This window comes from Megachile rotundata, chromosome 7 (genome assembly GCF_050947335.1).
Source record: "Megachile rotundata isolate GNS110a chromosome 7, iyMegRotu1, whole genome shotgun sequence".
NCBI lineage: Eukaryota > Metazoa > Arthropoda > Insecta > Hymenoptera > Megachilidae > Megachile > Megachile rotundata.
Window position 1 is genome coordinate 12777913 of NC_134989.1, and position 25573 is coordinate 12803485.

At 37.2% G+C, this 25573-nt stretch overlaps 1 protein-coding gene across 3 annotated transcripts in view; it reads left to right on the forward strand.

Annotated features, from left to right (window-relative positions):
* Positions 1-25573, forward strand: part of scrib (scribble planar cell polarity protein) — a 41718-nt gene that overhangs the window by 7798 nt on the left and 8347 nt on the right. The window contains exons 1-25 of one of the 3 annotated variants that reach the window (XM_076533631.1): positions 13253-13487; positions 14861-14939; positions 15011-15100; positions 15185-15305; positions 15375-15667; positions 15751-15884; positions 15965-16076; positions 16155-16321; positions 16406-16563; positions 16769-16879; positions 16948-17169; positions 17255-17500; positions 17606-17690; positions 18170-18334; positions 18450-18625; positions 18686-18820; positions 18900-19055; positions 19127-19207; positions 19293-20090; positions 21183-21290; positions 21372-21551; positions 21980-22009; positions 22357-22515; positions 22584-22964; positions 23056-23208. In XM_076533631.1, the coding sequence (XP_076389746.1) occupies positions 15066-15100; positions 15185-15305; positions 15375-15667; positions 15751-15884; positions 15965-16076; positions 16155-16321; positions 16406-16563; positions 16769-16879; positions 16948-17169; positions 17255-17500; positions 17606-17690; positions 18170-18334; positions 18450-18625; positions 18686-18820; positions 18900-19055; positions 19127-19207; positions 19293-20090; positions 21183-21290; positions 21372-21551; positions 21980-22009; positions 22357-22515; positions 22584-22964; positions 23056-23208 (4206 nt within the window). In that variant the 5' untranslated portion in view covers positions 13253-13487; positions 14861-14939; positions 15011-15065. Of the gene's footprint in view, positions 1-13252; positions 13488-14860; positions 14940-15010; positions 15101-15184; positions 15306-15374; positions 15668-15750; positions 15885-15964; positions 16077-16154; positions 16322-16405; positions 16564-16768; positions 16880-16947; positions 17170-17254; positions 17501-17605; positions 17691-18169; positions 18335-18449; positions 18626-18685; positions 18821-18899; positions 19056-19126; positions 19208-19292; positions 20091-21182; positions 21291-21371; positions 21552-21979; positions 22010-22356; positions 22516-22583; positions 22965-23055; positions 23209-25573 lie in introns of those variants that run through there. The other 2 variants (XM_012286685.2, XM_012286686.2) reach the window with 2 other exon arrangements.

Below are 25573 nucleotides of genomic sequence, written 5' to 3' on the forward strand. Positions count from 1 at the left end.
CATTTGAATCGCAGTTTCCGCGTAATGAATGAACAATAAATTTCGTACGCGTTCAACAGCAATAACAGGAAAAGGTGAAATTGAATTTTCATTAGAATGTAGTATTTTCAGGATGAAAGAAAATATCCTTGTTTACCGGGGCCACGTTCCCCCTTTGAATATTCGTTAATTGTTTCTCCAAAGTTCAGTATTTCCGCTGAAAACACTCGCTTTATACGAGGAATGGTTCCAACAGGTTAATAGAAATTACTGAACAGCAATTCCTGTTAACTTTGATTGTATGCCACCTCCAGGGAGTGTTTAAAAATTAATTACTTTGAACTTTAGAATTTCCTAGAGCTGCGTTAAATTCATAGGGGATAACTTGTATATTAGTCTGAAGTTATTATACGATAAGAGTTATTCCACGATATTTTGCACCGTGAAACCGTATCAAATCGACGATATTTCGAAATCTGTTTAATATGCAACAACTTGATATATCATGGCGATGCTAGGTCCGCAAGGATAATTTTCTGATGAGAGAAAAATGGACATCGCCTGCAGCACCATGGCTTAAGCACGGGATCGTGATGCTGCAATTCTGTTACTCGATCTTCATTCGTTATTTAATCGCTAAAATCGCGTGGGTTGCCGTTATACCAGACTCTATACCGTGGAATTAAGCACCCGGAAGAGACGAGCGTACGAACGATTCCGTTGGAAGCTTTGAAAAGAATCGGGGGATTGAAATGTCACGAACCCTCGAATGCTCTTAGCATTCTTGCTCGAGCGTCCACTCTCTCTCTTTCTTCTTTCTCTTTGCGAACGCGCAAACGTGTAAGTAACCGAGTGGATTGAAATTGGCACGATTTAACAAATGGTACCTTCAATTAAATCTAACCTGCAAAGTGGCTTAGCGAAGATTGAGGCAAAAAAGTAAAAGATAAGATTAAGTCGCTGCATATCAAATGGCGAGTTTCCTTAGAATGCAATTTCATGACACAAAAGTACCGCAAAATATCACTTGGAGACTAATGAACACGATTCCATCGAATTCAGATTAGATTGAGATAAGATTACGTCGGGATTATGTTGGATTAGCTTGAGATTCGTCAACGTAGGTCAGAGATAGGTTAGGTTACGTTGGTTAAGTTACTGGTCAGGTTAGGTTGAGTCAGAGTTAGGTTATATTAGACTAGGTCGATTAAGCCTCGTCAGGTTAAGTTGTCAGTAAAGTTAATAGAGTGGGTTTATGTATAAGGTCGAGGTTAAATTATGTTGTGGTTAGTGTACGTTAGTGATTAAATCGCGATGGTAATGTACGAGTTTGTTTGAGAAGGTGCATCAATTTCTATTAGGCGATAAACTTGAACTCGTTGCAATCGACACGTGTACATGTATCGATGGGATTAACAGTTATACAGCCGTTTGAAAAATAAATAACCTGTTCTCTTCCCGTTGCCCGTTCACGTATACGATGAAAATACGCGATACGCCATTGAAGTGTCAAGATCCAAGTTCTTTGTGGATCTCACTGACAAATATCTTACTTGAAAGTATACGTTGCCCGGTAATTACGTTGGGATACGCCTAAACATCGTGCCAATTTGAAATGTTGCGCATGCCAGCACGGAATAGCGCTCTTCCTCTTTTGCGTCTATCTACGCTCGCTAACAATAAACCAGATAGATAGATTCGCGTCGACCGGTTTCATAATCGACGTTTCTCGTGAATACCAAGATACTGGAAACCTCCCGCGAAACCTGATGAAACAAAAGGAAAATCAAGTTAACCGATTTCGTAATGGGGTTCTTTTCACTCGCCGAGCAAGATACAGAAGACTCTGTGAACTGAAAGCAGAAACGGGCTGACCAGTTTTGCAACCGACCGCCGTTTGTCGTAAACCTTCCACGAAACGAAAGAAAAATTTAATCGACCGATTTCGTGATCGGCGCTTCTCGCGCGAAACCGAGGACTCCCTCGAAAGCTGGCGAAGCGTAGAAAAATCGGGTCGACCCATTTCATAATCGGTGCTTTCCGCGAGCTTAACGCTGAAAACATCCCTCGACACAAAAGCAAAAGTGAATCGAGCAATTTCATAATTGACGTCTTTTTGCGCACGACGCTAGCCTCCGTCGCAGCTACGAATATAGTCGCCTTGTTTCGTAATCGACGCTTTTCGAGACATTGGAAACCACCCTCGGAGGATCGCCTATAAAACTGAACCCCCGTGAACTGCGAAATATGAGAGCGAAATTGAGGCGAGAACTCGGCTGGGATTTATAGGATTTATGTTGTGACGGAGGTATAAAAGCTCGTGTCAGGGGTTGAAAACTTTGAAGAGCTGCGATATTTTTCATACCGATAAACGGCTTTCCTATGATTTTCAAAGGAGCAGCCTGTTACATCTTCGTGTTGATTTATCTTTGTTAGAAAATCAGGACACCTGTTCGCCATGTTACTTCAAGTATAGCTTTATCACTGCAACTCTCCTGCGTGACAGGAGATAATATATTTTACTTGTTAGTTGATCAATATAAGTTTAATCATTCAAACTACAATATGGTTATTTTATCTCGAATTAATCTTATAGATGTTTCACTCAAATAAATCTCATAAATAGCCCTTCGTTCCACCGAAGTCCTACAAAGGTTCCTAAAAGGCAAATTGACCCGCACAATAGTTATTTCACAAATCCTACAAATATCTTCGGAAATAAATCATCTGACAAGCAAGTTATTCCACAAATGCTTCACAAACAAATTATCCCACAAATGCCCCACAAACAAAATCTCAAATGTACCCACAAATGTCCGACAGTCGTAAATTGACCCAAAAGTATCTTACGAATAAATAGTAAATTTGTTTGTTGCATACTTTTGAATAAATTGTTTGTTCTGACTCGGGGCCAGAAATGGCCAATCTTTGAACATTCTCATCTCGCGAAAGGTCAAGTTCGTCTTGTTTTCTCTCTAATAAGAGAGCATGACATCCTTTGGATGTTGAACTGGTTGTTGCTAATTAGGTGACCTTTGTCGAACCGAGTTCGTAACGAAGCACGTGCGATTTCCGTCGTAAAAGTAACGTTTCCTCGGAATCATAATCGACCGTGATTTAGCTCGGGCACGTTGCACATTACGTGCATGCTTGAAACCATCGATAAAGAGAATTTCGATCGGTTTTGTTCGCCTGTTTGGTAACACAGCATCAAGATTGGTGTATGCACCGTTTACCGAGGAATACGAGCGTGTGTCACGACAGCTTGTCGCGAACAATTTGTATGATGTAACCGCTGTCGAAATTTGAAATGTGGTCGTTTTAACCTTCGACTTTCAATCTGGTAAAGGTCAACTTAGAGGGCTCAGTTGTTGAGCAATTATTGGAAAGCTTTTGAAAAGGCTTTTCTTTTGTAACAGATACAAGGTAATTCGAACGCTTCTTTCTTCAAAGTCCCATCAATCTTCCGATGACTCTATCGAAATTTCGTGCAAATCGATTATGGAGATCGAGAGATTCGGTCGTCGAGAGATTTGAAGAACAATCGTGTCACGTAACAGGTGTTTCATCCACGACAGGATAATCTCTGATATTAAATAATTAACAGAATTTGGGGTAATTTCTGTGCAATCTTTCGCCCCACCCTTCGTACGTTTTGAACACGTAACAAAGTTACAAGATGTAGTAAATAATTTCGCAGAAGCATATGTGGAAGACGATCCACACACACATATGTCTTCGTCATGTCAGGCTTTAAGTAAGCAAGTGTCACGGTTGTTGAGTAATCCTTCATCGCAACCTGTAGACAAGCAATGACGAATTATAGAAAAAAGTTTGCGCAACAATTTCTAAATCTGATCAATCGATCGAGATTCGAGCAAGAGGTCATTAACACTTTGCCTTACGTGAAACCTATAAATACACTTTCTAATTTTCAAGAATATTTCTTGAAATAACCGTGCCATTACCAATCGATTTATAACGGGTTAACGATTTTTCATCAAAAATGCGAACAACAAGATTAATATTTCACTCCAATTAATTCCTCCCGTAAAATCGTGCTTCACAAGTTACTTACACAAGTGGTCTCTATCTATGCTGCGGAGAATTTAATTTGTGTAATAAATTGCATTCCTATGATAATCGATACCATAAATTTCTGTCCGACCTAGACGTGTGCCTACATGCCTATCTTTGCCATTAATTCTATAGACCTTGCGTGTGTGCGATGATTCGATGATGCGAATGTACCCAAATCATCGTGTTGATCGAACTTATCGGCGATGGAAAAAATGCAGCGATATCATTAGGGGAAGATAACGGTCTGATACGGGTTTGATGTGTTCCAGTAATAACGGAGATTTTCTTCCAGGAATATTAATTTTGTCATCTTACTATGAGATTATAACATTTAAGAATATATTAGAATGTAAGATTCTAGCGATAGGAGGTCTGCGTATATTTAGAGATATATAGGGTGTCTCACAATTAGTGTAGGTCCCTGAAATGAGGGGTAGCTGACGTGATTCCGAATAAGATTTTCCCTCTGCAAGAATGGGGTTGAACGCTTCGTTTTTGAATTATTAAGGAAAAGAGTATTATTACGCGGTGGACTAATACACGTCGAACATTCGCGCGTTGGATTACTACGCGTTGGATATCCACATGCTGGATTACTGCGCGTTGGATATCCACATGCTGGATTACTGCGCGTTAGATTACCACACATTAGATTCCTACGCTAAGAATTACCACACGTTGCATTATTACGCGTTGGATTACTACGCGTAGAATATGCACGCGCTAGATTACTACGCGTTGGATTACTACGCGTTGGATTACTACGCGTAGGATTACTACGCGTTGGATTACTACGCGTTGGATTACTACGCGTTGGATTACTACGCATTGAATTACTACGCGTAGGATTACTACACGTTGGATTACTACGCGTTGGATTACTACGCGTTGGATATCCACATGCTGGATTACTGCTCGTTTGATATCCACATGCTGGATTACTGCGCGTTAGATTACCACACATTAGATTCCTACGCTAAGAATTACCACACGTTGCATTATTACGCGTTGAATTACTACGCGTAGAATATGCACGCGCTAGATTACTACGCGTTGGATATCCACACGTTGTATTAGTACGCGTCGGATTACTACGCATTAGATTACTAAGCGTAGGATTATTACGCGTTGGATTACCCCGCGTTGGATAACTACGCCTTATACGAAACTGCCGTCCTCATGTCCGCGCATGCGTAATCCTCGCGCTCTGATTGGTCCGTGTTTTTCCTTAATAATTCAAACACAAAGCTTCAAACCCCATTCTTGCAAAGGGAAATCTTATTCAAAATCATGTCAGCTACCCCTCATTTCAGGGACCTACACAAATTGTGGGACGCCCTGTAGGAATGTTGAATTTCATAATATTTAGTGGCCTAAGATCTACTTAGAGATGTCTAAGGATACTTAAGCGTATTTGAGCATCTAAGGGTGTAATACACTATGAATGCGTCCTATACCATTCGATGCAATTTTTCTCATGTATATTTTGACCAGTATGTAATATTTTATCTCGTATCAAAGCAGAATTCGAGAAAAAGAGAAAAGTTCTTAGCCAACCCATTTGGGATGCAAACGATGCTACTCGACTGTATATCGCTTTGAGTTTCAGCAATATTTTCGTCGATAATTCGACGTACCATGACCGGTTGGTTGGCACGTAAACGTTTTACGCATCGTGGGTACATAAATTGCGAAACATTCCCAGGGCCGTATGTCTCCTAGTGATTCGAGCATATTTCAGTCCTGACGAAGTTATTACGCGCATTGCGTCGAGTTGAACGTAATTGTTGTTACAACCTCGTTACATCGTGAAAGCTGGCTCTCGAGTTTTATCGAGGTGTGTTATTTTATCAAAGGTGGCCACGATGCGACAAGAAACGAAGAAAAATACTTGTCGTCGAAATGGAAAAAGAGGGAAAATATCAGTCCGGGTGAGTCACTCGAGGAATGTTTGAACGTTCCACGTTGGCTCATTGATTTTAATTCAGACGACGCACACTTCTCTCGAACGGCTTTCCTTCACGTGTTACCCAGGTGTGTGCAGGTACCTGGAAATTTCGAATCGCGATACCATCGAGTGTTGTTTGCGGCCCTCTGAGATCCGTGCTAAACCTTTGGGCACCTGAAACGATTATTTTTAGGTCGAGCACTGTCGAGCATTCTCGAGGAGATCGAACCGGGATATCGAAGGTATTTGTCGATCGTTTCCAGACTCGAACGTTAGGGTTTCATAAATTTTTCATATCGAAATCCTTCCGATCACTTTGCAATATTTTGAGTACTCTTACAGAAATGATTGAGTACTCTGCAAGGTGAAATGACTAATCGAAGATTTGGAATAATGAAAAGATTTTCGAAAAACTTAATTAGACTGATTACTTGGCCTGGAAAATGAGCTTGCAGCGTTCGTTGGTCGATGGTCAACGTATTATAAGGCGAGGACATCGGTGCGCATACCAAGTCGCCGTCGATGGAAACTCAATAAGGCGCTACAATTAGGTTACGCGAAACGCGTACATGTGCTGGCTTCCCGGACGTTTTCAGTTATAGAAACGTGCCGGGACTTTTTGTGCGTTTCTTTCGCCACTGTCTACGAACAAACAGCTCCTTTCTACTTCTCCTTTCTTGATACCAAAATTACCGAAGTTTAAACCTCCTCCAGATACGTCTGAAGAAAATTAGAGTGTTAATTTCTTAATTAAATTGCTCTCCATCGTCTCGCTATCCCACGTGGACTACCTGTACAATGAACGATCGCAATTTCACGGTCTCGTTAAGTCCACGGTCATGTAAGGTGTGGTCACTCTCTATTTTCTCGTTTATTTTCGCCTTTTCGCGTCTCTACGTAACACAACACACAGCCCTTTCGATGGATCCTTACTGCGAACAAAAGCGGCTCGATCGAACGTGTACACGAGCCCCTGTCTAGGGTGGCACGAAAAGTGGGACACTTTTGTCCTCTGTTCTCTCGAAAGCGACGCAGAAATATCAATCATTGGCCCAGATATACTGCGAATCGTTTTTATTCGACACGTATAAATACCGACGCGGTGCATGGACGTGCAGCTGGTGTTACCAACGGAATAAACTACAAAACGAAGCTGGTCCACCGTTGGATTTCATCAAAAACTCCCCCGTCGATATCGAGTCAGGTTTTTACGTCACGCGTGAAACGTTGATTCTATAAAACAGTTCGGATCATTCGTTAAACAAAGAAAGACAAAGGATTCGCATTGAATTTAAAGTGTTGAGATCTATGGGTGAATGTGGAGGATCCGGAAGTATACTTATCTTTTATTTATTCTAGTCTATTTTTCGATTTTGGATCATGGTTGAAAGTTTTGGAGATAGTTTCAGTGACGGATTGATGCTGTTGCAATTGTTGATTCTAATTGGAGACAGTTGATCCACAACTAGCGGTGCATCCTGTGCACGACAAACTACCGCGATTCGATAAATCAGCGTAACGAAGTTACAGTGCGACGAGACGATTACTGGAACAAACTAACTTTCATCCCTCTGGTATATTCACAAGACTTGTTATAAATTGTGTATGCAACTTTGCGGCCGACCTTGTTAACGACTATCAAAAGTCGTTCTCGTGTACGAGTTTCGCAGACAATTGTATGGAAACTGACAATGGAGATAGCCTGTCTCATGTCGAAAGCCTTTGGAGAATTTAGGTCTGAAATTGAATTAAAACGTTGATGGAATTATCGTAGCATCTTTTGAGATAATTTCGTAAACTCCGTTGGTCAATTTAGGCTAATATTTTTGCCTGTTGTGAAACTATGAAATAGTTATACGTATGCAACAGGGTAGAGTTGAATATTCGTGATCGATATTATTAGCGACGATTCATAAAGAATATTGGATCAAATTTTCCTAAACGATAGAGCTTTAATCAACTTGCAAGCGTCAGACTGATCGGTGTCACGATAACGTTATCACTACTGGCAACCTGAATAAATATTCAAATAGTTGGCGTAATCAGCTGTTACGTTTTTAAAATTTGCGTGGGAATTATTTCTACCTTCGAGAGTGTACAAGTCCCAAATGCAAGTGGTAATTGTATCACGAGGTTCTAAATTAAATCCGCGAGTTTTCCCAGGATGTACGAAAGCGACGTCAGTGATTAAGTGCAGTTACATCATTGTGTTTACGTTGATTTTATCGATGCTAATGCGACGATGAGTTTCGCGTAAACTTCGCCGTTTTCACTTGTTTCAATTTAATGCGATACGCTCGAGTGAGACAGTTCATTGACCGTTATAAAAAACAGGAGAAAGTAACAATTAAATTGCATGGGAATAGGTGCGTTGTGCTCGTTGGTTGCCTGTTCTAGCTGTAATTCTAATTCAGAATTTTAATTCATAACCGCGATGCGAACTAGTGTTACGCCGCTTGCGGGAAAATGGCATAATCCCAACAGTGTTTCGGAAATAAATCACCTCTTGAAATTTATTGAATGAAATGAGCCAGTCGCGTAACGTTAATCTATCGAACGTATCGGTTACGAGTAGTTTTCAACGTATGCTCCAATTTAACTTACTGACACAGCTTTTTTCCTTCGTTTTCAAATGAACTTTGAAATGTCCAATAATTTACCTTCATGAATATTAATCTCAAGATTAATTTGTCTGACGCCGGTTTCGCTTTGAAACACGACGAGCAGAATTTTTCATCGCTGATAACAGATCACGACTCGGTTCCTCTGTATAAACAAATCGAATAACGAATACTAAAATCAACATCTCCGAAATGGAAAAAGCCCTTTTCATTTCTTGTTTCCCTTGAATCAAAACGATCTCCGTTACAAATATAAAAGGAACGTTGATGGTTTCTGACGATACGGTGTACGTCATTACGACTCTTGTTAAATAGGGATTTAAGGACCTAGGGATATTGAAATGCAAAAATATGGGAATTTAAGGATTTGGAGATCTAGGGATATTGAATCTTTGGAAATTCGGCTATGAATCGAATGTTGCGCTGGGGTTAACAAGATCTAGCGAATTCGGGGCCTAGGGATATTTAGGATCTAGGGAATTTTCGATCTAAATAATTTTTGGTCTAGAGAATTTTTGATCTAGGAAATTTTTAGCCTAGAGAATTTTTTATCGAGGGATTTTTGATCTAGGGAATTTTTAGCTCAGAGAATTTTTGATCTAGGGAATTTGTGGCTTAGGGAATTTTTGGCCTAAGAAATGTTCGGCCTAGAGAATTTTTGATCTAGGGAGTTTCCGTATCTAGGGGTTTTTTATTTAGGGAATTTTTGATCTAAGAGAATTTTCATATCTAGGAAATTTCGAATCTACGATATTTAAACCGCTAAAGATATTTGGTTATAATAGGATAGATCTCTACATATATAAGAATTGCACGAATTTATTCATCTAGTTAATTTAGGGATTTAGGAATATTGAGACCTGAGGAATCCAGATCTAGATTATAGTAATCTATATACTATGATACAGCGATATATTGATATAGCAATATATAAATTGTAGAATAAGCAACGCATACACATGTTTTGTTTTTCTAGTACAAATACCACAGGTTGATAAACGATCGACGTGTTTCGAAATATGACCATCATTATCTGAAAAAAGGAAAACGTTAAAATATGCATTAAAGATGGAAATTATAAATGTATCATTCAGAACGCGTATTAATGTTCACTGTTAGTCCTCGTCCGAACGTGAATGATTTTCACGCTCAGATAGTAGATCTTTAATAGTTAAGACTGGTTGACAGTGAAAACTAGTTGCGTGTAAGAAATATAAGTTTATAGCAACAGGTTCGGGTTCAGGAAACCTATCCCCCATTAATGAAAGACGTTGCACTCACGTGTAGGTGCAACGAACGAAGAAGGCACGACTAATCGGAATGCGGCGAGCAAGAATTTTACTTTTATTTCGTTGTAGCACAATTTTTCTTCCCGCGGGACGATTATTTTTACCACCGAAGAAAATCTATGGTTTCCGAGCAATTTCCTGCGAGCAGGCACGTAGTACGCCAAGGAAAATAATGTTTCTCGCCGCACGTGATCGTTAATTACAACTTACAGCGCCGAACGCAGCGATAATATTTTCAGAAGCTTCGTCGAACAAGCTTCACTTTCTTTTTCGTGGATCCATTTGTCAACCCGTCTCCGGATTTACGAGTATCACGCCGGAATAAGATCTTATTGAACATAGGAAATTGTTCCCCTTTTTTCATACGAGTAAAATTGCACGTTACGTTATTGCAACGCGTTTTTCCTTCTAAATCGTTCTATACACTAAACGATCGATCGATCACCGTGTATAAGATTGAATAAAAACGCAGTTTTATTGAAAATACCGTTACTTCATGGTGATATACGAAAGCACACTATCATGACTCATGAACTTTCTTGCATTATGCGCTTCTAGTAGTTGGAAAGTCCATAGAGTCGGCGCCGCAGGAGAGTTACCATTACCGTTTACGCTGATAGTTTAATATACTTAACATTACTCGAAAATTAAGCAATTCCCGAGGATTAATTAATTACAAGTTGTCGAGTAGGTGTCTTTAACCTTCGCAAAGATGAATTACCTCTCGGAGAAATATTCTAACCGATAAGTTTGTCGGGCGTTCACGTGTCGTGGGTTTATTATGTAACAACGTAAAATGCACACGTGCATCCAGGATGCATACGGGCCGCTCTTACCCTCGGGTTTTCCCTTTTTTTCCCTACGAGGGATTTTATAAAGGTTCCGATGGGTGTTATCCGATAAATCTGTACGACGAGAAAAAAGGAACAAAAAATTACTTTAATCGTGGTCGGGTTTTTTCGTCAATTACATAGTGCACCTGCAATTTAAATTATACTTCTTACAACCTATAAGCACAGAAAAAGAAACTACCATTTAGTACAAAAATATTGGGAAATATTGCGAAAAGTTTATACATTATAAATTTTATTACATACATACAAATTTGATTAAATACTATGAAGTTTAAATGATACAGTTCGAAACTATTGTATAGTAAAGTAATAACACAGTATAAATAGTACATTATCTTCCGTAGAAACCTTTCAATAAGAAACAAAATAAATAGACGAATCATAGAGTCAGGAAATTTTTTCTGGGCGTCGATCGATTCTTTAACGTGCACCATGGATATTATGTAAGAAGAAAAGAGAAAAACGTACGTGCACTGTAATCTTTTAACCTCACCGTGTATTACCCCTGTTCCCTGTTGCGTATCCGCGACGGAAAACCGCAGCAGTGAATATCTCTTGCGATTTATGCGGCATAAAATTACACGTCACGAAAGCTTCGGCTTTAAAGGCTGTTTACCCGATTGGATTTTTTCCGCTGCGGCTGTATAGTCTGAATGATCATAAACAGTGTTGCGTCGGGTGATCCGGTGGGTCTATACTGCGTGTCCTGTTAATCAAACGAGGCGAACGCGAAGGTGCTGATTCCGCGGATAAAAATAATTCTTATAAAAAAACTGATGTTAAAATAGAAAATTAATTATTCGGCAATTATACGTGTTAATGAATGAAATCTCTTAACAATTTTTGTTTACTGATCGTGAATCACTTATGTTTTCGAAATGGTACGAATAACGATAAGTTTATCGCGATAAACGAAAAGCGATATCGTACATCAGACAGAAACATGGATTCGTGTTTTCCGTCCACGGTAATGGATCCTATTTACTTAAACTTAGTGCGTGTGTGTTCACGTGTATCAAACGAGACCCGTCCGTCCCTCACACATCTGTGTTACACGGCCTCCACCACCTCCTCTTCTTCCAAGGTAAATTGCAAAGGCCGAGGGTGGATGTTTCGCGCTATTTATAATGTTTACAGTGACGGACGCGTTCGGAGGAGAGCAGTAGCAGCTGTTTTGTGTTATTTACCGGCTGCTTAATTACAGGTTACCACAGTCGTCCATAGGCGTGGTAATTGACCGCGATTCCCGTAACCACTGAAAATCGACTAATTCCGTGGAACAAAAAAAAGAAACGAAGGGTGTAACCAGGGTCATACGGGTAAATTATCCCGGAGGCGCGGTAGGAAACGATTTTGCAAATAAAGCGCGTAATTCTTTTACGAACGTTTTTATTGTTTACGAGAGAGGGCGCCATTGTTCGCTCGTCGTCCTTGCATTATTTTACTGTTGATTGCTTAGATATTCGATGAGAAGGTGGGAGCGTTCCAATGTTCGTATTTCGTGTATTATCTGTACTATTAAAGCGAAACGTACATATGTTACATCAGATCGTGTACTAAATCCCTGTATATCGCTAGCTCTGCAGATTTCTGTCTTCCTAGACACTCGTACTCTAAATCAATATTCCTAGATCTACCTGTAGCCCCCATTATCTGGATCTATAGTTCAGATAAGAATTATACACGTTATCTATTATTTAATCGTTGTAATCTATCGAATCGATATGTTAAGTGTAGATGTTGTATATCGCAAATGTTTATCATTGTACAATCGTAAACCGCGTTAAAAAAAATTCCCGGTTCTCTTCGCGTAACGCATTCTTTCATCGTATATCTTTTTTTATAACCAACCTTGATATACTTGGGATCAATCATTATGCATCGCGTGCACGTAAACGCACTTTTAAAAAAACCGCGGCGGGGTCTGTTCGACGCGCGTCACGGTTGGTCGCGAGACAATTTTCGAAATCGTTCGCACCCGAGCAACGTATTAAAAATACCCACGCGAGGTTCGTACTTGCATACGCGTACGTCGGTGTGTTTGCACGCCCAGTAATCGTATCGCTCGATCGGATATTTTAACCACAAAACCATGAGATGGCGTATCGTTTCCTCGAGACACGGTGTTGTAGCCCAGACCCGTGAAAGTTTATCGATCGATAACATCCACCGTATAGCTATTCGATACGTTCGGAGACACCGGCTGCCATGCATATCACGAATCGGTCTTTTGTAGCGTCGATACCATGCTGTTAAAGTTCTCAGACGTACACCTTTGTTCATCGATCATTAACATCCTTTTCGGAACAAAGAGATCCGGCGAAACGAAGGGTCTGTCTCTTCCGTCTGGCGGAATCACGGTTAGTTTGTAATTGCTCCACGTCGTTGGCGTTGCGTTCTGTTGCGTGCACCGGTGTTACGGTATGCGTGCGTACACGCGGGCATTCATCACGAAACACGTGCGTCTGTCTCTCGCGGTCGTTATCGGTTGAAAAATTCGAGTTTCTTAAAGTACGAGATTGTGGCGTTCTTGTCGACGTTTGGTAGATAGGAATCTAACTGGCTACCGTCGAGCATAGAGTACAATAAAAACCTATGTACGCTTCGAGAATCGAGAAATCTTTATAGGCGTAACGGCGTTCTCGATCTACGGCTCGATATAATACAATCGAAGAATGGCGGAACACGGATAGCACGATGTTTTGACAGCACTCAAGTTAGTTTAAGACTTACAGTATTCTCTGTTACGACGTTCAAATATTAAATATTTAAATTCTACTATTATAAGAATAAATAGGTTAGATAATCTTAATTTGTAGTATATCGTAAAGATACGGTTAGGAACGAAAGTATTTGTATAACGGTCTGAAACTGCGAACCACTGTTTTAAAAGTGGCTAGCGGTTTTTCAAGGTTCAATTTGCCGGTGAAGCCTATCGCTTCGTTTGCTATGCGATACTCGTTTTCCCATTCCTCTCCTTCTTTCCCTCCGCGTTTCATCTCTTAACTCGAGAATGCATAAACGCGTCGTGATTCATAATAACGTTTATTCGTCGTGTATTCGTCATAATCCGACAGTATTATGCCCTTACGTATTTTAGCTCGTTACAATTTTTCATTTATTACGATTAACTATGCAAACTGTAATTAAAAGCAATCTCTATTCAAAACGTATCCGTTTGCGTATTTTAATTAAAATAAAGTCGTTCCTGTCCAGTTGAATAAAACGTTATTCCGCGTACGCTATAACGAGCAGCTTCCGCGTTCGAAATCGCTCGTTTGCTTTTCACTTTGGTTCATTAAATACCTCGGCTTCGGCGGTGAGAAGGAGCGCAGGAATGCTGGGTATTATCTCATCCCACAACAGCATCCTGCATTCTTATGCAATAGCAGTGTTTGGTCATGAATTGCCCGATAGTTACGTTTTCCTCGAAAGAATTTGTCATTGGACGTGTTGATTTCCCGTGCGAATTAATTAACCATACGCGAGGATGGCACAGTTGTGCAGCGTACCGACGTCAATTAAAGGACGGGTTAATAAGTCGTGTGTTTCCGATAAACAGCCTAACGTGCTCCTCTCTGCCGACGGTGAAAATTCGTCGCATCTGCACGTGCGTCGGAATTGTCAAACAGGAGAAAAATAACCGAGACTTACGTAAGCTGCGAGAAATAGCGCGTCTCGATGCGCGGCGAATCGGGAAACTGAAGTACGTTCATTGATGACGACACGGCAATTCAAATCCCACTTTCAAAAATTTTTAATTGAACCAATTAATTTTTTAACTGTTATTACTATTAACTCATAAATTTATTTTTATACTTTTGCACCACTAAATTTTAATAATTTTATATTTCAATATCTACAAATCCCAATATCTCTAGAATTTTTTTTATGCATCAGAAATTAGTTCCTTTAGCGGGTGAGTTGCGACGTCTTTCACACATGTTGTATACTTTTTCAATCATCGAGTCGTAAATTATACAAAATATAAAGTACCCGATAAATAAGTTATAGCGATGTGTCGGTATAAATTTCTGGTTATATCACTTAGACAATTTTATTAGACGTTGTTTGATCTTTTTGTTACAGATATACCAGACATTCCTGAGAACATCAAGAATTTACGGGCACTTCAGGTGGCGGACTTTAGTAGTAATCCAATTCCAAGGCAAGTATATTTCACAAAGTAGTTTACTGGAAAAGAGGAAAGTACGGTAACGGTAGACATTTGTTTATCAGGCTCCCAGCAGGTTTTGTGCAGCTAAGGAACTTGACTGTTCTCGGACTGAACGATATGTCCCTCACGAATCTACCACCTGATTTCGGAAGGTAATGCCAAGAACTTTGTTTAATTAAGTTTGACGCTCTGAGCAATTGAATTTGTACTTAGTTGTTCTGGTCGTTCATTTTCAGTTTAGAGGCATTGCAGTCGTTGGAGTTGAGAGAAAATTTGCTCAAAACCTTGCCGGAATCGCTGTCGAAACTTTATAAATTAGAGCGGTTGGATCTCGGTGACAATGACATCGATGTTCTGGTAAAATATAATTAGAAGCATTATTGAAAATTTTAGTTTCATTGTATGAAATGATGTGTTTTATTTTAGCCAGCACACATAGGGAAATTACCAGCATTGCAGGAATTGTGGTTGGATCATAATCAGCTGCAACATTTACCACCTGAACTTGGGCAACTGAAAACGTTGGCGTGTTTAGATGTCTCGGAGAATCGTTTAGAAGATCTTCCGGAAGAGATCGGAGGTTTAGAATCCTTAACGGACTTACACTTATCGCAGAATGTTATCGAAAAATTGCCTGATGGACTTGGAGAACTTAAAAAACTGACCATTCTTAAAGTTGATCAGAATAGGCTTTCTACATTAAATCCAAATATAGGCAGGTGAGATTAATATCTTTCTTCTTTTCAATATTCATTGAATTGAAAGGAAGTGAAACAAAAACTAATGTATTTGTTTGTTTCAGTTGTGAAAATCTTCAGGAATTAATTCTCACGGAAAATTTTCTCTTCGAACTGCCTTCGACTATAGGAAAACTTCTTAATTTAAATAATTTAAACGTAGACAGAAATAGTTTACAATCGCTTCCTACAGAGATTGGTAAAAGGAGTTTGTCAAAATTCTTAAATTTTCAGATCTTTGGTAATTTTATTTGAGTGCATTTGTTATATTTATTTTAGGGAATTTAAAACAGTTGGGTGTACTATCTCTAAGAGATAACAAATTGCAATATCTTCCAGTTGAAGTTGGGCAATGTACTGCCCTCCATGTGTTAGATGTATCTGGCAACAGGTAATTCTAATTTTAACTTTCTTCAGTTTATAAATTTTCTTTCAAGGAATTACTAATAAGCGATGTTTGCTTTTTCAGATTACAGTACTTGCCATATTCCTTGATCAATTTGAACTTAAAGGCAGTATGGTTAAGTGAAAATCAAGCACAACCAATGCTTATTTTCCAAACAGATATCGACGAAGAAACTGGACAAGAAGTATTAACATGTTTCCTCCTGCCACAATTAGAAATCCATCCTGATGGTTGGTGGATTATTATTTGAAGTATACATAATAATAGATTATTTAAATGTACGGATGTTGTTTCTAATACAATGTTTTATTTAGATTCGGGAAGACTTGGTATGCTAGTTGGTATGAGAAATGCTGTCCAAGGTGAAGTACGTGAAGCAGGTAGCAGTGAGGATGAAGAATGGCAAGAAAAAGAAGCATCACGAACGCACTCTGTTAAATTTACAGACGAACCTCCAGAAACTGATAAGGAGGTGAGACGATATTCAAGAAAACCTAAATTCTTTCGATACATTACATCTAAGTTCAGAATATTGTCGCGTTATTTTATGTGTTGGAAAGGTTACTCGTATAATTCATTGTATTAAAGTTGAAATGTCAGAAAAACAAAAGTGTCTTTCTTTCCTTACCGCTTATCTTCTTAAATAGCACATACATAAAGATTTGTATTTATTTCAGACACCATTTGTACGACAAAATACTCCTCATCCTAAAGAGTTGAAAGCGAAAGCTCATAAATTATTCAGTAAAGGAAAGAATGACAGCCGATCAGCGTCTACGGAAGAACAGGTAATACTTCGAAAAAGCTTAAAATATCGGTTTGTGTAACGCTTTTATAATTTTTAATATTCTTTTAGGATGTTTCTCAAACATTTGGTTTAGATAAAACTGAGACTGATATCGTAACAAAATCTAGTGATACAGTAGAAGATTCTACAGAATTAGAACCAGAGAAACCTGAGTCTGTAGAAAATGAACAAACACAAATTGTACCTGGAACATTGACTAATAATACAGATCTCCAGTCTAGTAATGAACCAGAAGTAGTTTGTAATCAATACGTTGCAGAACCTAGTGCTGTAAGAACTTACACAACAATTGATAAAATTATTTATTTATTTCCATTTATTAATAAACTCGTATATTTATTTTTATCACTTTCAGGAGGTCAGAACTGATGGTTCAGTTACTGAATCAAAGGAAAAGAGTGAAAAGGAGGATGATGAATCGGAAAGCGAGGAAACTCAAAGACACGTAGAATTTTCTATAACAGAGGGTACTGATTATGAGGGTGGTGGCGATTCAAATAGACCAAATAGGCTTCATCGTAGAGACACTCCACATCATTTGAAAAATAAACGTATCCATACAGCAGTGGACAAAGAAAAAGTTGCTTCCATTATTGCCCAAGTAAGATTATCTCCCTAGTAAGATTATCTCCCTAAAACATATTTATAAAAAACGGTAAATATATATAAATATGTGTATATGTATATATTTTTTATATTTAAACAGGCACTTATGAAAAAAACTGATGACACTCCCGCACCCACGTCAGCGCCCACAGAACCCACGGAAAATTTTGACACCCAAAGTCAAGGTAAAATAACAATCACATTACGTCACTTTTTAATTTATACACTTTTCCGCATTATTTAAAAGAAATTTTATAAGTAATGTATAGAATTATTTAGTGTTCACGCCCTAAAATGTAATAAAACACGTCAGTGCATATAGCAGCCTTTTCTGGTATACTGTAAAACGAATATTTCTTGATATGATTGCTTCGTAATCGTAACTGCAAATACACTATGATAAGATACTCCTTCCCTCTAGCTATCTTATCTCTCATCCAATTATCTGGTTGGTTTTATGTCGCGAATCTACGTGTGTAAAGGAAAATGATTGAGTCAGATGTTCACTTAAAAATTCGAGTAACAGTAGATATTATTTTTTAACATAGTAGTAAAAATGCCTAGAAGATACAGGTGTTTCGTCAGGAAAAAAAGGAATAGTGGTAACGATTAAAATGATATAATCAATGAGTTAATATTTATTAATTGCTTATAATAATTCTAGGCGCCACATCCGACGCTGAACCAACAATAGAAGTACGAGAAGAACAATATGAAATTCATATCGAAAGAACGACAGGCGGACTTGGTTTGTCGATCGCTGGTGGAATCGGTTCAACCCCTTTTAAGGGGGACGATGAAGGCATTTTTATTTCTAGAGTTACTGAAGGTAAACATTTAAATGAAGCACCGTTACCCGTAAGCTCTTAACTGAGTGTTTGATCTGCTCGTTCACTGAGTTATAACATGTACCACAATTACAACCATACTATTGAATTTTATAGGCGGACCTGCAGATTTGGCTGGTTTAAAAGTGGAAGATAAAGTACTGTCCGTGAACGGTGTTTCGGTAGTAAATGTAGGTCATTACGATGCCGTAGAAGTTTTGAAAGCATGTGGGCGTGTTCTTGTGTTAGTAGTTCAAAGAGAAGTTACGAGGATAGTACCGCCGTATGAACAGGTACTACATTCTTGAACATACGTTTGTTGCAGTATTATTAACATTATCAAACATAAATAGGGATCATCTAGAAAAGATTCGGCATGCTCCAGTCTCAGTACCAGTAGAGCACCGAGTGCAACGTCTCATGTTTCATCCACGGGTTTACCGCATAATTTAGAAAACGGAGATGCTTTACCTCAGGACACTATTAAGGTACATGCTGCTTACATTTATCAGTTGCAATACATTATCAGCGCATAAACTGTGAAAATATATTTTTTCTATCAATTAGCCCAAGAAAATTCCAGAACCTATATCCTCGACAAAGGCAGGGAGTGAACCAATGGTATCTGTTCTTGTTCATACAACATTAATACGGGACCAAAATGGGCTTGGATTTAGTATCGCTGGTGGAGAAGGCTCTCCTCCATTTAAAGACAATAGTGATGTAAGATATAAAATCAGCAATATAATTCCCTCTATACTTTTGTATAGACTGAAATTTTACATATTGTTTAGGCGATATACATTTCAAGGATAACTGATGGTGGTGTGGCACAGAAAGATGGTAAATTATTAGTTGGGGACAAAGTAATATCTGTAAGTGTATATTTTCTTAATACACTAAAGTTATTGTATTTAGTTATACTATCGTCTACATTTTATGTTCTTAATTATTTTTCAGATTAATGGTGTAGAAATGAGAGGTGCTAAGCACGAACAAGCAGTTGCCTTGTTAACAGGCTTGGAAAGATTCGTTCGATTGGTAGTCGAACGTGATATTCCACTTTCCCAAGCAAACGCAGCCACGGTTGTAACACCTTCAGAAAAGTCACCGCGTGTTATTGGTGCACCTAAACCATACACAGGGCTATATAATGCCAATAGTTACATTGCAAATAGGCCAGGATATACTAGCTATCGACGCTCCGTCGATGCTGATAGAACTTTATCCCCGAGTCCTACTTCAAAAACACCTCCGCCCATGAAAATTGAAACCACTGAGATGACTAAAATGAACGGCGTTACAGAAACAGGAAGTGTTAAAAATGTCTCATCGATATCGCCAAGTCCGACAAATAGTCAACCTCATCCACAACCTGCTCCGAGGCATAGTATTTCGCAGCCGACGATTACACCCACGACAACTGCAAGCTCGACGCCTACCTCTTCTACAGAGCCTAGGTCGACCTCACCCCAGGAAGATATACAGGTACCGAAGCCTATCACCAACGAGGAATTTCAGGCTATGATCCCTGCTCATTTCCTCCGTCCTACCTCCTCACCATCGCCAGACCCCCATCAAGGCCCTATCGTGACAGTGACAATAAAACAGCCTGATAATCTACCTGGGGATGTTAATTTTCCTCCGGCCCCTACTACTCTTGGTAAAGTTACTGAGACCATCACAAAGAGCACTCTCACCGAGACCGTCGTAACTAGGGTGACCGAAAATCAATTGGTACCACCAGTAATCATTGAGGTATGTGCTTGGTAGTTAGATGCATGAATTATGTTGTACACTGGGCGAACGCCGTAGGCTCCTGTAAGAAAAATGACAATGTAAGGAAATTTGGGAATTCGGAAATTTGAGGGTTTAAAAATTTATTTCTTAGCCAAAGGAAGTCTACGTTGCGTCCATGTGTACATGTAACTTGAAATTATGCAAATTGTCATTTAATTGACATTAAAATATTATTTAGTTATTTTTTCGTCGAACAATAACGAAAAGAAAATTTATGAAACACGTAGCTTTCTAAATATTAAGATTATAATTGTTTCTTCTCCGATATGGGAATAGTTGCATTTTTAAAAATATCTTAAACTAAAGTTAAGTATTTAACATTTGTGACCTATTAACTTATTTCCATGCTTGGATGATAATCACGATATTGATAAGAATCATTTAACAATATTCCTACTTAAAAAATTTTAACATTAAGACGGTTTTTTAGCTCGTTTCATTACAATCAATTAAGATTTTGAATAATCCCAATTTTTATGATGGTGGTTAAGTGGTATTTTCATGCATGCTATAAAATTTTTATAAACTTTCATTATTTCATACAGCAATGCTTGGTATGTGTTTTTTTTTATTAAACGATATATTATTCTTGCGTTCGAAAGAACATATCTGAAATTATTATAAAATGATGTCCTCATTACTGCATGCTTATGTAATTTAAATGTATCGTCAATTTCATTCATTAATTCAATACAATTTGTCTTTTGTCCCTTGTGTTTATTGCTAAAATCAAAGTATTCAGTAGGAATTGGTTGTATGGGATGTTGTGTTATTTTTTATATTATATTGGGATGCTTATCCTCTGGCATGGAAATAGGTAAGTAGTATAGTTAAGCATATTGTATTATTAATGTACTGTCATATTATACAATTATATGTTTGCATTAACTGGGGATGTGCGGGTATTCGGCTCATTCGTTTACCTACACATTCTTAATTAACTCATTATAAATACAAAATGTCATCAAAATAATTTATTCTCATAGCTTAATTAAAATAATAATTTAATCAGGTGTCATCTATTTTAATGACTGCATTTTTATTGTTTAGGATGTAGTTCTTGTGAAAGAAGGATCATTAGGATTCAGTATTATTGGTGGTACAGATCATTCTTGTACACCATTTGGTGCAAAAGAACCAGGAATTTTCATATCACATGTACGTACATACTTTCCTTTTAATATAAAACTTCTCAATTGATTTTACATGTAGATTATAAGTGTTGCATAAATATGTTAGGTTGTGCCTGGTGGTATAGCTGCAAAGTCTGGTAAATTAAGGATGGGTGACAGAATACTGAAGGTAAATGGTACTGATGTAACGAAAGCTACTCATCAAGAAGCTGTAATGGAACTTTTACGACCAGGAGATCAAATTGTGCTTACTGTTCAACATGATCCATTACCAGAAAATTATCAGGTAAATGTTTTTAATATATTCATCCACATGCTTGCTAGATATTGCACATAGTTCTACGCTTAACAAAATAGTTTTCTAGTTTGAACACGCTTCAGAAATGTAACTTTATCGACTCACGAATTCACAATGAATGTTCATTAACCATCCTGAGTTTCACTTAGTGTTCAAATATTAAAAAAATTTGAAACTAAATACAAAATGTGCAAAACATAAATACGTGCATAAATTTAGTTCACTCAAGAATGTACATAAAATAGTCATTTTAATTAGGCAAAAAATAGAATAGAAGCAATAACATTGAATCGTTAGTACTTCACGCCATATGCCAATCAATCGGTGCTTATCATTTGCAAACAATGGCACTTGGTGCTTATAATAATTTCCTCGTGTTATTTCTTAATGCCATTATTTATAATTTGTCCTACAAGCTGGTCGAAATAGAGTACATCCCTGTGACAGTAAGTACTCAATTTATTTGACCTGATTTTTTTTCCTTTTTTATTATACTATGCTTACTCTTCAGTTCAGGCTGCGAACAAGCTCAGCACCAAATCATGAGCTACTGCTTATCTGCCTTGGCTGATATTATATAGAATTTTACAATTTTTTTAATTTGCTTTATATGCTTTATGCTAAATTGAAAAACATATAACAGTTATTCTACTGTGTATTTATTATTTATAAAAATATGCGAACAATAAATGTGATTTAATATACTTCAGAATAAGAGAATATTTTTGTAAATTTTAAATCAGATAATATTAAAAGTGATTGCAGTATATTTAAGATTAATTTTATATTTTAGGAATTGGTTATAACGAAAGAACCAGGTGAAAAATTGGGAATGCACATAAAGGGTGGACTTCGAGGACAAAAGGGTAATCCCCTTGATCATACGGACGAAGGAGTTTTTATATCTAAAATAAATTCTGGCGGTGCGGCTAAAAGAGACGGAAGACTGAAGGTAATTATTATGGTAGTTATCAAAATTAAACTTGTGCAATATTGTTACTTATGTATTTTTGATCTTAGGTTGGAATGAGACTCTTGGAAGTCAATGGCACATCATTACTAGGTGCAACTCACCAAGAAGCAGTAAATATACTGAGGTGTTCAGGAAACACAATTACCTTAGTAGTTTGTAAAGGTTATGATAAAAACGAGGTTGAACCAATATTCCCCGTATCCGACGGAAGGGATTCTAAAGAATCTAGAACATCTAAGGAATTCAAAGATCCTGCAGCCGATGGTACTAAATCTTTATCGCAAAGTGTATCCAGTTTAGATCGTGACGACGAAGAAGCAGCAACGCTCAGACAAGAGCAGGAAATGAAAGCCGAGCTTGTAGCATGGGAACAAGAAGAAAGGGAGCGTGCTTTGTTAGAACACAGAGAAAAGTCTACTCCTGAAAAAGTAAAATTATACTAAAAATATGCTCGCTGTGTATGGTTATTCTATGGATGTTTCTAAAGTTAATGTTAATAATAATGATATTGTTAAACAGGTATTAGATGTAGTAAGAGCAGCCGAATCATTAGTAAGCAAGTCGAATAGTCCCGTCGACATGGTTCCACCAAAATCACCAGGTGGCACTAAAGATCTCAAAACGACTACCATTGTAATGAGCAAACACACTTTAGCACCTCAGAATACAAATGTGAGTATTTTTATTATCTTTACAAATTTTAAGTTGCAAAATTGGTTGCATTTGCATGTTTTAATAAGTATTACCTAATTTGCAAGTAGTAGTTTGCTTTTACTATTTATAATAAAATAATTTTACTAAAATTTTTGTAGAATATTATAATTAAGCCATAACGTTTAAGTGACGTTTAAAATTCCTGTATGATTAAATAATTTCAGCTTTTTTTATTTAGCCTTGTAATTACTTTAAAAATACAATGTATAAATACTTTATGAATGTAGGTATAATAATTTCATTATTCCTGCATATGTTACTGCTTGATCCACTTTAATTTTGTGAAATTATCTCTGTTTATTTTTTAAGTTGTTCTTTTAGAAGTTGTTTTATAATTAGTGCTTTTAATTTTAAGTTCCATTTTACATGCATGAGTCTGCTGTGCGCCTTATAGTATAGAAGATCATTCATTTATTTGCTCATGTATTTTCTGTGTATGTGTACTCATCGATACATACACATATGTTCTATTAACAGACATATTACACAGTTTATTAATGGCACTAATGGAACAAAAGGAGGGACACATTTATTTATCTAAGTTGAAAAGTGATAGACTTTCATGACTTTAAGAATAGAAAAGTTATTATGGTACAATGTGTTGATAGAACTAGGTTGTTCTTCCCTAAGAATATAATTGATACATTAAAACTTTATCTGATTAAACAAAAATAAGACAAATTTAATATTGTATATTTACATATACTTTTATATGTTTAACATAAGCATGGTCTATAACAGTGATTGGCAACTGCACCCATAGAGCATAGTTTATGTATGTGCAAATAATTTGTAACTGTGGCAATTGATGGATGAGTTTCTTAATTGGAAAATTTAGATATTTTAAATTTCGACGAATTCAATGACTTTCTTCAGTACTTAAACTGCTCATCACTGAACATAGTATTTTCGAATGACATTGCATTTAACACAAACTTAAATACATTCCTCAATTTGTTACCGCTATAGAAGAATTGAAATATTTGTCATTATCATACATTCACCATGAATCTCATTACTTATTTTTAATATGTGACGCATGAAATGTACATTTGTCAGTGTTCTTAGCGTCGCATGCTCTCCTGAGCGGCAAAACAAGAGATATTTCACGTGTTTACAGACAGTGGAAGGTGATAGTGCTACTTTGGCTGCCCTCTAACAGGAGTGAATCCGTTCGACCCTCTACTCATTTTCCCTGTGTCTACGTCCATACCTCTGAATCCGCGGGACTGTGCCATAATAAATTATTCTAAGGAATTCATGTCGTTAACTCGCATAATCACATAATGTTTATTGCGTTTCATGGGTATCATTGTTGTACAATTTAACTATCGTTACTCCGTTTGTTACTGATACTGCCATTATAATATTAAGTGTAATTATTGCGAATACGCTGACTGGCTGGGTTGATTCTGTGATTGTTTCTCTTGTTTTGGTCCAAGAAGGGATCAAGATTTTAATCATCACAAAGAATGTGATATCTTCCTTATATTACATGACTCTCATGTATATACTCATCGCTTCTTTGTTCATGGATATCGGTTAAATGATGAAAAATGAAAAGATATTTCTGTGATAGGTAGACAGACGTCATAGACGGTAAAAACTTCCCATGTATTTAATGGATATTTTTTAGCAATATTTGTACATTGATTCGTACATTTCTTTCGCAATGTGTTTATAAAGTATTAGAAATGCGACGGACAATTATTGCGATTAAGTGAGCTTAAAAAATTTATGTGAATCTTTTCTGGGCACTGTATCAAAAATGATTGAAAGTAAGAACATAGATGGTAATAGTTAGACTGCACATATTTACATAGTTATGATATATCAAAATCTACAAACATGATGTATCATAAATGCATAAATATGAGCTGTTTAATAATAATAACTTCTGTGAATGCTAAGTTCAAAGTATATTACTGTATTAGTAGCTTCTATACTAATATACCTGTAACTAACATTTCACAGAAGATGTAAATTCTACCATTAACTTTTCTCTTCTTGATACACAATTTGGCGAGTAAAGAATCGAAAGTCTACATTCATATCTATTACTATAATTTCTAAAAATTAGTTTAGTGCCTAGTTTGCAAATTTAATTACTTTTTATATATTGTTTTTAATAACCCCACTTATTTAGTAGTCTGCAGTTGCAATACTATGAAAAGATTTGTTTCACTGTTATTTTTTACAAATGTTTTGTAGAAAATATGCTAGAAATGTCTTTTTTATATTATCAACAAAATAGTTAATATAAAGAAACATAGAATATTTTACTACTTCCAGAAATGTAAACATTATCATACAGTAGAGGTTT